The following is a 15688-nucleotide window of genomic DNA, read 5'->3' on the forward strand; positions in this document are numbered from 1 at the left end:
AAAGGAACTAAGTGTTGGGGCATCTCTAATATCACTTGGAAAGTCAGTCCATCTGTATGGAGCATAATAGCTGAATGCAGCCTCTCCTGCTTTAGAGCACTCACATGGAGGACAACAAGGAGACCACTGGCTGATGATGTGAGGCTTCTTGTTGGTTCATATGGCAAAAGCAATTCCTTAATATAATTTGGAGCAGTGCCATTCAGTGCCTTGTAGACGAGTAGGAGGACTTTAAAATCAATTCTAGCATTTACTGGAAGCCAGTGCAAGGAATTAAGAACAGGTGTGATATGTGCACTTTTCTTAGTCTTGTCTAAAATACGTGCAGCATCATTCTGTATAAGCTGCAGGCGCTTAACAGTTTTTCGAGAGTCCAGAAAAAATAGTATTGCAATAGCCAAGTCTGCTTGTGACAAATGCATGTACTAGTTCTTCAGTGTCTGAATTTGACAGAAAGCCTCTGATTTTTGAGATATTTTTTGAGGTGATAGAAATCTGATGTTGTGACATTATTGATATGACAGTGAAAGTTAAGCTCAGCATCTATGATAACATCAATGTATCATGTCATGTAGCAGGTGGATGTGACTCCCCTCGTTGAGACCTGCTGATAGACGTAACAGCGGAGCAGAGGAGAGACACTGAGATAGTGATGTAACCGACCTGCACGCTGGTATTTGACATGTTTTTTTTTTCTTCTCAACAACAAATACTGTTTAAAATATTTGTATGAAACAAATATTCGTAAAAAAACAAACAAAAAAAACCAAAAACAATATTTGTGCTTTGCTGAATAACGTGTTTGTATTTGGGCCCAACCCTAGCAGGTAGTCATTATATGATCTGACTTCACATGCACTGCTGGGAAAATTCACTGGTCAAATGTCTACATTGTATTTGAATGAATGAACTATAATCACATTATTCTCTTTTAGTGATTTTTGTATTGGGTTGAATACACTGTAATTAATTTGTAGCTGATACATCAGATTTTTACGTTGCACATACTGTAAATAATTGAAGTTTAAAAATCTTCAAGGGGAATGAAAGAATCTAGCTCGGGGCAGTTTGCACTTCATTAAATTTTAACAGATGAAGAGTATCTGGAGCAAATTCTGCCAAGTTTACTATGTACTTTAGTTTACTAGATTGAAATGAGAGAAGACGTGAGGTAGTTTGGAAGCTTTTACAGTTGACTTTTATGAGTGAACATCATGAGATGATTATTCTATCTTGTCAGTTATGAAGTTCATCCAACTTTTTTGTACAGAGAACGATGATGAGTGTGAGATGTGTCATAACATAATGTGATGAAGAGGATTTAACAGCTGAAGTGATGATGGGGCAGCATGAAAGAACAAAATGTCTCTGTTTGATAGATTTTACATTTTTGAGTCAAGATGAATCTTGAATGATTAAATATTTGTTTGACTCAGTAAGAGGTTGTTGAGGTGGGAGGTGGACTGTTTGACCTTCAGGAGGAAAACTGATAGAGACACTATGAACATCATAAATCATCTGTGTGTGTGTGTGTGTGTGTGTGTGTGTGTGTGTGTGTGTGTGTGTGTGTGTGTGTGTGTGTGTGTGTGTGTGTGTGTGTTCAGTGAACTGTATCAGTCTCTGCAGTAGCTTCCAGCTGCAGCAGTCAGTTCAGTTTCTGTTCAGTCTGACTGAGGGAGGTTTTTGTACGACGCTTTTTCACTGTGTGAACACACGCTGACTGTTGATATAGTGATAACTCTGACAGTAATAAACTCCTGAATCTTCAGCCTGAACTCCACTGATGGTCAGAGTGAAGTCAGTTTTTGATCCACTGCCTGTAAAACGATCTGGAATCCCTGATGCTCGTCTGGTAGCCCAGTAAATGAGAAGTTTAGGAGCTTCTCCATCTTTTTGTTGGTACCAGGCTAAGTAGTAGTCAGAGCCATCATAGTACACAGCAGGATTAGTTTTACATTTGATGGTTGTGGATCCTCCCAGAGCAGATGTCACTGCTGCAGGCTGAGTCACTGTGATCTGACCTCTGGACTCTGAGGATACAGAGACAAAAACATAAAGCAGCGTCATGGTTTTGATGGTTTTGATGGTTTTGTGGGCTTCATTTCAGAGGGACGGATGTTCATAGAGGAGAGGAGTTTGATTCTCTGGACTTTACCTGTGAAGCAGCAGCAGAGGAGAGTCCAGATGAGGACGGAGATCAAAGTCATGTTTTTGATGAGGAGGATTTCTGTGGCTTCTGTTGTGATGAAGGACAGCTGTCAGTCATCCAGTGTTCAAGTCTCAGGACTATAAACTCTCCCAGAGCACTGGAGCATGGTGCTGCTGATGCAAAGTGGCTCTCTATGGAAATGCTCTGACTGACTCCAACAGGGACTTGGATTACTCTGATGATGTTGTTTCATCAATGGATCAATCAATTTACCAGAATATTGATTAACGATGTGTTGATTTTTTTGACATAGATTTGGTTTGATGATAGCAGAAAGATTATCTTTCAGAGTATCTTCCATCCTTTAAGACTTTGTATGAAAGAAAATATTCTTGATTACATTTACTTAATGATTATATAGTTTCATCTGATGAAATCTACAAGGCATTTATTTAGTGAGTCTATTATCTGGAAACATTTCATGTGTTTTTCTCAATCATTATAACAGTGAATACCATAATATCACTGTAGCTGGTTTATCCTCATGTTGTATTTGTTGGTATAATTTTTTTTTCATTGGAAAAAGCATTTTGCTGCAGTAGTGAAGTCCGTCTGATTTCATGTTTAATGAGTGACACCTGTGTAAGGGGTTTGGTATTAAGCTGAAAAATTTCAAATCAAATAAAAGTATTAAAGACTACAATGCGTAACACTGAGTTCTTTAAAACTGATGTTTGAGTTTGTTGATTAAACTAAAGTAGTTAAAGTAAAGTAAAGTAGTTCAGCTTGAAAATTTTTATCTTTAGTAGTGAAACCTGTCTGTTGCCATGGTTCATCAGTGATGCCTGTCTGTTGCCATGGTTACTGAGCTCAGAGAGGGAAGTGAAACACTGAAGATCAGTTTCATCCAATGTGAGAAAGACCAGAGACATGAACGGTCCAATGTAGAGCCAAAGTAGAACAAGACCACGTGCTTGAAAGCGGTCGCAGATGTGAACATGCCAGTCTGTCCACTGTGGCTGAATCCAAACTGTTTCATTCAAATGTTTGTTTGTTTTTTTCTCCAAACCATCCAGAAACTGAACAATAAGCACATGTGGTTTTCACACATTTCATTTGTGACAAAGTCAGTGACACATGTGTTTTCGGGTGTTTCGTGTATAATTTATTCACAAACGCGTGTTCTGCTAAAGGCCCTGAGTTCTTTTAGCAGTGTTTTAATGCCTCCTAGTGGTGGTTTTGTTTGAACAGGAAATAGTTCTCATATGCAGACTGAGGAGCAGATACATAGGATACAACAAACATACATTTTTATCACCATTTCATTTGATATGTAGCCCCAACACCAATATGTTGTGCATCAAGACCTAAATACAATAGTTCTCTTTAGCCTCAAGCACCCTATAAGTGGCAGGTTCTGAAGAATGATGGCAGTGTAGACACAATATATAAGAAATATCCCTCTGAAGAAAAGTGTCAGACGGATATGTTGGATAGTTGCTTGTAATTACTGTCAAATACTATTCATATACAGTTAATCTCATACATTAATTGGAAAAGTCTGTAGACAGTTGCTCGTAATTACTTTCAAATAATGTTTATATAAAGTAATGATTATTGAAATTATGTTTTCGTATGCCATTTTCACATGATCCTATTTTTTGTACAGTATAAAACCAGTATTTACCAGGAATTTACTGTAAATAGATGAGACAATCACATACAATTAAAGCCTAAAGCTCTCAAGATACCTTTAATGGGTGTTCAAAGAGGATAATTTGAATATAATTTTATGTAATTTTTTTGTGTTTTACATCTGGAAATCTGTGCTTTGATTGGGCGGCCTTCAGGATAAACTGGATAATTCTATGAATCTACAAAAGAATACTGTATTAAACTTTATTTAAATTAGGTCATTTTAAAGTATTTCTTCAATGTTTTTAATTTTTTTTGGGCAGATTTATACATTTCTTTAACATTCCAGCAATATTTTATAGCGTAAGGCTCGAAGGGGCCACGGCCGGGGGACCTGAACCTGCGTTGTTGTTGTTGTTGTTGTTGTTGTTGTTGTTTCTTCGGTTGTCTGTAGACTTACATGCAAGTGATTTGACTTTCAAGGGTATTCAGTAGCTGTTGTTAATTGAAACTCACTGTAGTCCTCACTGTTTGTAGTCAGTTACACAATAGTGTGTTGAGTAGTATGTCGTACATTTTGCAGTTTACAATAAAAATTTGTAAATATGCCACTTATGAAAATTCTGCTAAAAGCAGTGCAAATTAATAGTAATGTGCATTACTGTTAATTTGCACTTTTCACAAGTGGCATACTTACAGATTTGTACCATAAAGAGTAAAATGTACAATTCAACACACAATTGTGCCATCACTTGTGTGTAACTTTCCTTTTTGATAAAGCTTATAGTTAGGGCTGACCAAGCTCGCCTTGGACCAGCCCTTAGTTATGCTGCTATAGGCCTAGACTGCCGGGGGACTTCCATCGATGCACTGAGCTCCTCTCTCCTCTTCTCCATCTGTATGTATTCATTTACCATTAATGCATGTTACTAACTTGACTTCTTCCCCAGAGTTCTTTGTGCTTTCTCATCCGCAGGAAACCCCATGGACCGCACTGAAGTGGGGATGTCCTTCTCCGGCTGTTTCTGCTGTTGCTAGTCATGTATCTCATGTTATTGTTGTTGCTGTTGTTGTTCTCCTTCTCTGGCCCACTGTGTAGAGCATTGTAAATAACTTTGTAAATATATTTAACAGCCCAGTTTCTGTAGGGGTGGATGGCATTTTTTTTTATATCTTTCCTCCTGTTTCTGTTAAGTTAGGAGTTATGTCAGTGATTTGTATTTTTGTTTCTTTGTGTTTAAATAGGTAATTTTAGGTTGATTAGCTTTAGTTCCCTTTTGTTTGTTGTTTTGCTGTTAACTCACCCTGAAACCACAACTATGAAATAAACATTTAAAGGCTGCAAAATCCCTTGTGTATATATATATTGTAACAATATATTTTTAAATTCTTTTGCTTCTCCCAGTTTAAAGGCCCCTAAAGGCCCCTCTACTTAGCAATGTGTGGGCCTGTATAGACTGTCTTTGATTGACATCTCCCCTGAAGTATCTAAAAAAACACAGCAGTAGAGTGGACAAAAGAGTCATTAAGTTTCATTCAGCATATTCTGCTCATTCGTCATTCACCACAGTTGGATCACTCATTCAGTATACAGCAGGTTTAAATGTTTAGTGTGTTCATAATGGAAAAGTGACAAAATGACTTTTGATTTATTTTTGTGTGTGCTATTGATGGATAATATTCTCCCACAATGCAATGCACAAAACAAATTGAGGGAGCTACAAAAAATATCCCTTTGAAGAAGAGTGTCAGATGGATATGTTGGATAGTAATTACTGTCAAATACTATTTATATACAGTAATTCTCATACATTAATTGGAAAAGTCTGTAGATCTATTGGATAGTTGCTTGTAATAACTTTCAGATAATGTTTATATAAGGTAATGATTATTAGAATCATGTTTTTGTAAGCCATTTTCGCATGACCCTATTTTTTTGTACAGTATCAAACCAATATTTTTACCAGGAATTTACTGTAAATAGATGAGATAATCACATAAAAGTAAAGCCTAAAGCTCTCAAGATACCATTAATGGGTGTTAAAGGAGGATAATTTGAATATAATTTTACATATTTTTTTTGTGTTTTACATCCAGAAATTTGTGCTTTGATGGGGCAGTCTTAAGGATAAATTGGATAATTCTATGAATTTACAAAAGAATACTGTATAAAACAAGCCATTATTTAAATTAGGTAATTTGAAGGTATTTCTGCAATGTTTTTCATTTTTTTTGTGCACGTTTATACATTTATTTACTATTCTAGCAATATTTTTATGTTATTTGATAGTAAGTGTTTTTTTTTTTTTTTAACTTTTTTTAACTTTTGTTTTACATGAAATTTAAAGTAAAAAACAGAAAGTTGCCTTAATTTTACATTCAGTAATAGGATGTGTATTATTTGTATTTTTACATAGAATTCAATGTAATGTAATATTCAAGACCATTAAGTAATTGAAAAATCCTGTTAAAAAACTATAATATTCCATTATATTAATTTACAGATTACAGCCTTTATTTTATGGTGAATATTTTTGATAAAAAATAATTTACTGTGTTTTTATGGCATTTACACTTAATGTAGAAAAAAAACTGTAAAATAAATCAGTAAATTTCTGTGAAATAACTTTTTTTTTTACCATGTGGATGTTGGAAGTAAGTTTCTGCTCAAATACTAAATAAAATATTGTAAAGTTCTGTTTTATATTCAGTTTTTGAACATATACAGAAGATAAAAAATATAATTTTTATTTACAGCACTTTTAGTATTCATGTTTGTATTTCTCCTCCTTTACCATGGAGGATAATTTAGAGCACCTTCACTGAACATTTCTTTACACATTCCTGTCATACTGAAATTTAATGATTTGAAAAGTAGGAAAGATGAAGCTTCAGTGGTATTTCAAACATGTTTTCCAGTTTATTTTTTTAATTTTCCACCTCAGTGTTTTAATGTGTATTAAAATAAATTTCTTCAAATAAATTTGAGCAGAGTGAAGATAAAGATAAAGGGTATTCAACATCTCTGATCTCTATATTGTGACATATATTGTATAAAAAATCATCATAAAAAACATCTGACAGAAACTCCTTAAAGGGGAAAATCCACTCTCACACAGTAAAGGTGTCCAAGTGTCTGGTGTTTGATTGGCAGCTGTGTGGTCCCTGTCCTCTAATCTGATTGGTGTCTCCTAGGTAGCCTGGTCGCCAGAATAAAATGTTGGCATTGTACGTTTCTGCAAACCACAGAAACGTTGAATATCTACGTTTCAACACGTGTTATACATAGCATATCAACATTTCTAAAGTGATGTAGTTCACATGAGATCTATATGAGCTGACTTTCTTAGTAGGAGGAGGAGGGGTCGGTGGATGGTTAGGACGTTTCTTGGGAGGAAGTTGGAAATCCGCATAGAGCATGGTTTGAGACCACATGGAAACCAATGCCCACTTCCCGTTTCAACCGACAAAAGCGGGTGTTTTTAGCAAGACGTCAGGACGTTTGCAACTGTTTTAATTTTATTTTTTATTTTATTTTAACCCAAACCATGATCTTTCCCTAATCCTAACCAAGTGGTCTTTGCACCTAAACCTAACCAGACCTTAACCACAGCATTGTCACATCATAAAACATCATTATTCAATGGATAATGGCCAACACTGAAACATACACATTCAACATATCCGTGGTTTGCAGAAATGTTCAATGCCAACGTTTTGTTCTGGCGATTGGGTTGCTCCTAGGTGATGTCTGCCCCAACCTGATGGTGCTGCCCACCTCCAGAGAGGAGCTGCAATAGGGGGAGGCCACGCTCATGTGTCTGGCCAACAAGGGCTTCCCCTCAGACTGGAGTCTGGCCTGGAAGTAGGACGGCAGCAGCAGCTGGGAGGAGAGCAGGAGCCCCAGGGTGCTGCAGAAGGACGGCCGCTACAGCTGGAGCAGCACCTATAAGCTACTATAAGTCTTCAAATCTTATTAATGTAGTAATAATTTCCAAAATGACCACCAGCACACTGATTAGAGGACCTTTAGAGATTGAGACCATAATGACTTATTGAAAAGAATGATTGACTTAATATTTCTAGAGAGAAGTTGAGGCTTTTTGAATGGCAGTCAGTTGGAGCATCTAACAGCCACAGGAGGCATTTGACTTTACTTCCATATTGGCTTCAGTGGCCTCATGTTGTAGTGGTTGCTGCTTGCATTTTCCCCATGTGTTGTGTTGTCTGTACAGCTGTAAATCAATACTGCCCTCTTGTGGACACATTTTGGTACTGCACAAGTTTTTAAGTCACTAATATAGGCCTTTTCCTCATGGTACTATCCAAAGTGATTTATACAGAGCAGCTCATGGACACTCAGGCAGGACATAAGTCAGATAAACTGCTCTATACAATTTCAGTTGTAGAATTGCATGTTTTTCCCTGTTACAGTCATTGTTCATACCATTGTTCATGTCACACATGTCCTCTCCGACCTTTTGAAGACACATGAACCATTAATTTATGACTATGTTATGTCTTTAAATAGTCAGATAGATAGATAGATAGATAGATAGATAGATAGATAGATAGATAGATAGATAGATAGATTGACTGATTGATTGATAGATAGATAGATAAAAAATCATGTCTCATGTCTTTTGCTTGCAAATAACTTTATGTTTTCATGTCATATACACATATTTACATTATTCAATGAATATCCAAACAGTTTTCACTCATCCTCTCTCTTTCTGTCTATCTCTTTTTGTCTGATCCCTGTGGGTGGAGTTACATACAGGCAGCAGAACGGAGTTTTATATTGGTCAAAAAAAAGTGTCAGTTAATGAGCCTTCATCATGCTGCCCAATGAGAACTATCTGCTGCCTGTTTCTGCAGAAACAGCCAACCAGACGGTCCCCAAAAGAAAATGTCTAAAATGACTTATTCCTATTATGTATTCCTGACAAGTGACCTCTAATGGCCATGTGGATTATGACTTTTGTTTGTCAGGAACAAAGCCAGAAGTAGTGTGACCTTTTAGTTTTCATAGTGAGGATGTGAAGGTGGAAATGTGGGTCAACACATTGTGTGATTATTGACGAAGAAGACTGCAGATTATATCTGTTTTCCCTCTGACAGCAAACATTTTCCCAACTTTAACTAAGTAGTTTTAGTCGCCTAAACTCGACCGAATCTTAACTGATCTGTTGACCCATCCATCTATCCTGACTTGCTTGTCACTATAGATTTACATCATAACCACTAAGGCCACTAGAGGTGGCTGTCACTTGAACGTAAATATAATGTAAGTCATTTTGGGGCACTTGCATTGACGACTGATTCTGTCATTATTTTTGGGAGTCTTGACAGTCTTCCTTAAAGATGACCAAGCAGAAAACAATAATACGACATGAAAACGACTGTCACAACAGTCTCCCAGAACATTTAAATACAACTAATTTGCAGCAGGAAATACATTTTGTAGGTAAAGTGATGGCACTTCGATTATGTTTTTTGTCAATGTAATGAGGAATTGTTGTTCATCACAAAGTGTTTATACTTGAACATACCAGCAAAATGTTTAATGACAACATATTTCATTTGTTTTCCACTCGCAATACAAATACACCCATAGCAACTAAAGCAGTGTAAAATGTTTAAAAATGGTTACGTTTAGGCACTTGCAGTACTTTCTTTAAGGTTACGGTAAGATCTAATCGTGATCTAATGGTTTAATACTTAGAACGTCTGCAATGGTAACAGTGAGACCAAAACCACAGAAAATTGTAGTTTGGTGGTTTTGTTTAATCAGAACCATGACTAATCCTCCCTAATCTTAGCTAAAGTGCTTTTGTTGCCTAAACCAAACCACGCACAGGACCAGGATACTTCGGTCTCTGGTGTCAAAGTCCCGACCATCTCCCTACAACTACAGAAATTTAGCACTTCCTACACTAGAAAAAACAATGTCTGTGAACATAATCCAGGCAGCAATTAGCAAAGCAAATCAGTTGTATATAAAATGAATTTTAGGGGACAAGGTTTTATGCTGATAGGGAAGTCTGGAAGGCAATGACGAACAACATATTCTGTCATTTAGTTTTAAGGACTTGTTGGTGAATCAGATGACAATTTGGTTTGAAAAATTCTCTGTCTGCTCATCTTCTATCTATCTCTTGTCTCTTTCCTCTTCCTTCACTGCTCTCTCTCCTGCTGTCCATCTTTGTTGATGACATTTTTGAAGAGCGTGAGCAGCGGCCTCTGGCTGTGCTCGTCCCAGCTCTTCATGAAGCCGCCGTAGCGTTTGCTGGCCGGCGGGCCGCTCCAGCGAAAGTGCTTCATCTTGTACGTGCCGTCTTTCTTCTCATGGACGCCACCTGGAAGCTGCTCCTTCTCTTGTTCTTCCTCCGCCACCTCCTGTGCCTTCTCCTTCTCCTCCGCCGCAATCATCTCATTGGCAAGCTCCCGCCTCCTCATCTCTCCAGGGAAAACCTCGGCTGACTCCTCCTCCACACCGTTGGAAGTGTAGACTTTGATTGGGCGACGCTTTCGCCCCACAGGCTTCCCCCATCGGAAATGCTCCATGGAGTAGGAGCGCTTGGCCTGAGGGGAGGGTAAGGATAAGGAGGAAGGTAAATGAGAGAGGGCAGACAGAGACTCTGGGTCTGATGGAGGAGGTTGGAGGTAGGCGTCACCCGGGATGATGGGTGTCTCACTGGTGAGATCAGAGCGACAGAGCTGGATGCACTCCTGCAGGAGAAGAGAGAGAAGGTAAGAGGAAAACCATTCACACTGGCTGCGTTTACATGGATTGGAATAATAGCCCAATCAGAATAAAAATGCCCCATGTAACCACGTCAATCAGAAGAGACGGTCCGATCGGAATTAATTATCAATCAGGTTGAGAGGGGTGGTGTAAACATTTGATAATACGTTCAATAGGAAAATATTATCGCCTAATAACCATGTAAACACTTAATCTGAATAAATATATTCCTTCTGCGCATGTTTGCCTCATGTGGGGTTAACATTAGGTGACGTGACGACATTCCGGGAGGACCTCATAAAAGTAACATGTAAGTAAAAGTAAAATATGGCGGCAACGAAACAAAACTGGTCTGTGGGTGCTATGACTTTTTTATTGGAGACCTTTAAAGAATTAAGGATAGATGAACACCTCGATGGTCAAAAGGCTCAAAACAACGAGTTGTTGAAAAGACGAGCGAAGCCGGAACTATGGACCAAATCAAAAACCACTGGAAAAGACTGAAGACTGCCTATTACAAGGCTAAAAGTCAAAATGGCAAAAGTGGTTCCGACCCGGCCAGTTTCCAGTTTTACGGTCTTATGGATGACCTGATGGGAGAGCGACCACTGGCGGACATGACTTGCAACGGCGTGGATGTTGGGTTGGAGGATAACTTGTCGGAGGCTCCTGTTCCTACTAAATCAGGTCGCAGTTGTGATTATTTTGAATGATGTCTTCATTAAAGGGGATGTATAATGCACATTTCTAGGTTTTTGAATGAGTTACAGTTAAAAAGAACTCCTTGTTTATCTTATGCTGGCTCTTTATGCAGCCCCTTAGTTCAGCTTCTGTCTGAAACAGGCTGTTTTAGAGCGTTTAGAGCAGGTTGAAGTTCTGACTTTTGACTTTCAGGGAGCATTTTTACATATGTTCACCTCAGTTTTGGAACTTTGACCATGTTTAATATCTGACATCATATAAATGACAGAAAATCACAAAAAGCATGAAATGTCCTCTTTAAAACAACATGAGTTTGTTTGGTTGCACTTTAAACAGAAAGCTGCTCCTCTTTTTCATTCCTTAATAAAAGTAGCTGCTCATCAGGTCTTTGCAGTAGTAATAAACTGCACTTGTTGTTACCACAGTAACCATAATAATAACAATAATAATAATAATAATATTTTATTATAAACTTGGAGTTATATTTGGTATTTGTGAACTCTGTTTGTGTGTGTTTGTGTGTGTTACCATCAAGCTGCTCTCAGAGTTGAGCTCCTGACAGCTCGGATGCTCCCAGCACTGACTGACAGCTCCTCTGGCCACGCCCACCGTCACCACAGCCACCAATAGCCACACAGGATACATTTTCCTGTCAGCCAATCAGAGACAGCGACACATACGTCAGGGGCATTTTATCACTGCAATCTGCTGCTGCAGAAGTTACAGAAAAGCATCATAACTACATCACAACATATATTGAACTATGGCTTTATTTGACTAGTGGAATTTATATTTCAAAAGCCCAATAATGGTTTTGAGAGTTATAATAGTATAGAAATAAATACCCAAAATTCCATTAAAGATTCTATTAATACCACTAAAACTACAAATAATACTACCAATAATAATAATAATAATCATGAAAATAATATAATTTAACAACAATCTTTATTTGTAAAGCACTTCTCAAACTTCTCAAACATTTAAGTCATTTCAAACCAGTGTGGAATAAATATCAAACAATAAAAAACTGAAGAACACAAAAAAACATGACTTCAAAACTATTAAAAAATATATGTTTTAAAAAATAATAACACCATGTTAGTAAATTTACAGTAATATATACATATACAATAGTGAGACAGGGACAGAAGATATTTGTCACACGATGATCAACTGACACCTTCGATCATGAAAATAGTTTTAAGAATTCATTCTAACATGACGTCTGTAGTCATAAGAATTTTTCTTTTATGATCACAAAAAATTGCTGTAATATAATATAATATAACACTGAGAGGTGCCAATCCGCTGCCTGATGATTACTTTTAATTTCACTACATTTTGCTGCTAATACGACTTTTATTTAAAAAAAATTTTGAATGTATAACTTTTATCTGTAATGGATTTTATTTTTTGTCTGTTTGTATTTAATATTTTAAAAGTTGTTTAAATTATCTGTGTTTTTATTTTTTATATTGTAAAGCTGCATCTCTGTAAGGTACTAAATAAACATGTTCAAAATTATCTTTTTTATTAAATTATATGTATAATTAATTGCTATAACATCTCAAAACCATTTTGCTTTAAAAAATACATGTAAAGCTAAAAAAATACATGTACTGACCTGCCTACCAGTATATTTATGTTTAATATTTCATTATATTTCATACACCATACAGCTTAGATTTTTATCTGAAGTCTGTTCTGTTGGTTTTCTGTTATGTTTATTTTATTTCATATATTTTTGTTTTTACTGATCATTTTGTTTAATTCAAAAAACGCTGGTTTTGGGTTATTTCATTGTTTTCAGTTATAATATTATATTATTACTTTGTTGCATTGTTGTAGTTGTTTGTATTTACAATTTTTCATCTTTGTGGACAATAAAGTTGTATTTTATTCCATTCTTGTCTCTTCTGTTCTATTAGTATTGAATTATTTTTTTAATAATGTGTTTTTAAAAATAATTGAATAGACATTTAATTTACAACCTATAACTCATAACACAACATAGTTAAACATACATACATGACAATAATTATTATATTGGTAATTATATTGAGAATATTCATTTAGTATTTATTTATAATAAAAAACTGTTTAATAAAAAAAAATTTTTTTAAAAGAATGTCTACTCACCACATTGTCCTGTCTGTCTCTTTCTCTGATGTTTTCTTGTCTTCTCGGCCGTTGGACAGAGATTTCTGTTGTTCCTCCGACCGACCGGCTGATTTTATATCCTGTCAGCCAAGGACACACACACACACACACACACACACACACACACACACACACACACGAATGATGACATTACCTAAAATCTCCCCATCGTTCTCCCATTTATGCTCGTAAACACACACCGCTGCATGGACATGGACAATCAATGAAATATCATCCCCTTCTTCCACTTACACACACATACGCACACAAGCACACATCATCGTCATCATCAACATCATCATCAACATCATCACTCTCCAGAAAAAAAACTTCCTATAACTTAAAAGCAGAACTTTCTTGGGAAACAAGACTAATCAGAGTTCAAAGCCACATAATACACATATGCAGCAGACTTTATAAAAACATTTTGACTTGTTATAGCAGGTGTAACTAATGACATAAACAAAGGTCACCACCTTGCTGCCGTTGCAGCACAGTGTTAAATGTCAGGTGACATATTAGGCAGATTAACACTGAAGTGACATGTTGTCACAGGGGGAAAGATGGGATTCAAACCTATGAGTCAGAGTCTACAGTTACATACAAACTCACCTGCTGCAGCATCTTCCCATTGTTTGAGCCCTCAGTGTGACTGATGGATCTGGAGGGGACTGATTCGTTTAACGGCACATCGGGGAAAAGGTTGACGTGGATGAAAAGCTCTGTGTCCACCAGGAGTCTGTCTTTAAGGCCAAGATTCAACACCAGCAGCTGTAAAATTATAAAGGCGTCAGTTTTCTTAAAACCATAAAAGTGCTTGTCAGATGGTCAAACAATGCTTTAAAGGAGACATCTCATGCACATTTCCAGGTCTATATTTTTATTTTGGAATGTCTTTGTATGATTTACAGTTCAAGTAATATCTATGAACAGATATCTGCATATGAATGAAGAATCTGTAGGCAATAGGGCAAGATTTTGGCACCGGAAGCGTTCCAGTTTCCGTTTGTAGTCTGAATAGTATTGACCAATCACGTTTGAGCGGGCTTTGGTTGCATGCAGGTAAACAGTCTGTGTGGAGAGCAGAAGAGATAGAAAGCATTGGCTGAAATGCAATCTCTGAACCCATCGGCTATCATCTGATGACACTTAAGCTTTTTAATAGCTTTTTTTAAATTATCTGCATTGATATGCATATATCTGTTTATAGAGATTAGCCAAAATATCATCTGGACCATCTGAAGTTGCTAATCGGACTGTAAACAATGACCAGCACACAGCAGAGGATATCCGGATATCCGCTGGCTACACCGGAAGCCAGCGGATATCCGGATATAGTGGCTGTCATCATCAGACCAATAGCTATTGGGTTCCAAGATTGTAGTTCAAAGAACTCATTATTTTATAATAACATTATCTTATATTGGTCCTTATGCACCTGCTCAGTTCAGCCTCTGCCTGAAACAGGCCATTTTGCTTTGGATGTATGACTTATATTAAATATAAAATGCTTGTTTTTATTATAGCCATTGGAAAAAGACATTGGTTTATGAGTGAAAGCACAGTACTTCATGTCAGTCTATCATTATAAACTTTTTCTAATGGAACAAATGGAGCAGCTTCTGGGGGCCGGCAAGCAAATATAAACCCATTAGAGGATTTATATTTACCACAGCCTTGAACCTCCATTCAATCCATTACAGACACACAAATTCACCTTATTCTCTCTCGTATGTTCAGGAACCGTAAGAAGAGGTAATGGCATGATGAAACAAGCAGACAAGTTGGACTCAAATCAGTGACGTTATCAACCCAATAACTGGAAGCACTTTATTCACCAACTCTTGCAACTAAATTCAGTCTGTCTTCCTGTCTGTTGTCTAAACTGAACAAAAAGCACAAACAACAAACAAGTAGTGAACACAACACTGACTATTAAGTTGATATGTTGAACTTGTTAGCAAACAACTGTTTATTTCTACATCCAGCAGTTACGGAGCAACATTATCATTCGTCCACCTGGTGAATGTAAGTCCAATACTCACTCTCTTTTAGCTCTGTTTTTGCTCTCTACCAACTCCTGAGGGAAATATCTGGCTCTTTAGCTGCTAAATGTTCCACTATGTTCACCAGCTAGTCTATTTCAATGATCCTACAGTGCTTCCTCAGAGCCACCAACAGGACAAACGTTACTTTTTTAGCAATATCATGTCTGTAGTCCGTTCTGTACAATATGTTTTTTTATGGGATGTAGTTAACATGGCTACAAGGGTGGTGGGTTGATTGTA

At 36.9% G+C, this 15688-nt stretch overlaps 1 protein-coding gene and 1 gene segment (V, D, J or C); both read right to left on the minus strand.

Moving 5' to 3' along the window:
• Positions 1 to 1710: 1710 nt before the first annotated feature.
• LOC121912439 lies at positions 1711 to 2207 on the minus strand (the record flags this gene model as incomplete). The annotated part of the segment is given in 2 exon segments: positions 1711 to 2030; positions 2156 to 2207. Coding segments are annotated over 2 exon segments (372 nt in total), but the record flags the coding sequence as incomplete, so codon positions are not given.
• Positions 2208 to 8468: 6261 nt separating this feature from the next.
• On the minus strand, positions 8469 to 15283 carry LOC121913013 (pro-opiomelanocortin-like). Its single transcript, XM_042435627.1, has 5 exons — positions 15118 to 15283; positions 14013 to 14171; positions 13380 to 13480; positions 11766 to 11886; positions 8469 to 10519 (listed from the first exon to the last, which is right to left on the minus strand). Exons 1-5 carry the CDS (start codon positions 15163 to 15165, stop codon positions 9965 to 9967), a joined length of 984 nt encoding a protein of 327 aa, XP_042291561.1. The 5' UTR covers positions 15166 to 15283; the 3' UTR covers positions 8469 to 9964.
• Between the last annotated feature and the right edge of the window lie 405 nt (positions 15284 to 15688).

This window comes from Thunnus maccoyii, chromosome 15 (assembly GCF_910596095.1).
Source record: "Thunnus maccoyii chromosome 15, fThuMac1.1, whole genome shotgun sequence".
Classification (NCBI taxonomy): domain Eukaryota; kingdom Metazoa; phylum Chordata; class Actinopteri; order Scombriformes; family Scombridae; genus Thunnus; species Thunnus maccoyii.

What these genes read in the sequence shown, in the direction of transcription:
- LOC121913013 (XM_042435627.1), bottom strand. Translation starts at nt 15,165, where the DNA reads ATGCCATTACCTCTTCTTACGGTTCCTGAACATACGAGAGAGAATAAG. An exon ending in AACATACGAGAGAGAATAAG is followed by an intron (nt 14,172 to 15,117) that starts GTGAATTTGTGT and finishes ATAATTTTACAG; the next exon opens with CTGCTGGTGTTGAATCTTGG. An exon ending in GAGACAGACAGGACAATGTG is followed by an intron (nt 11,887 to 13,379) that starts GTGAGTAGACAT and finishes ATTGGCTGACAG; the next exon opens with GAAAATGTATCCTGTGTGGC.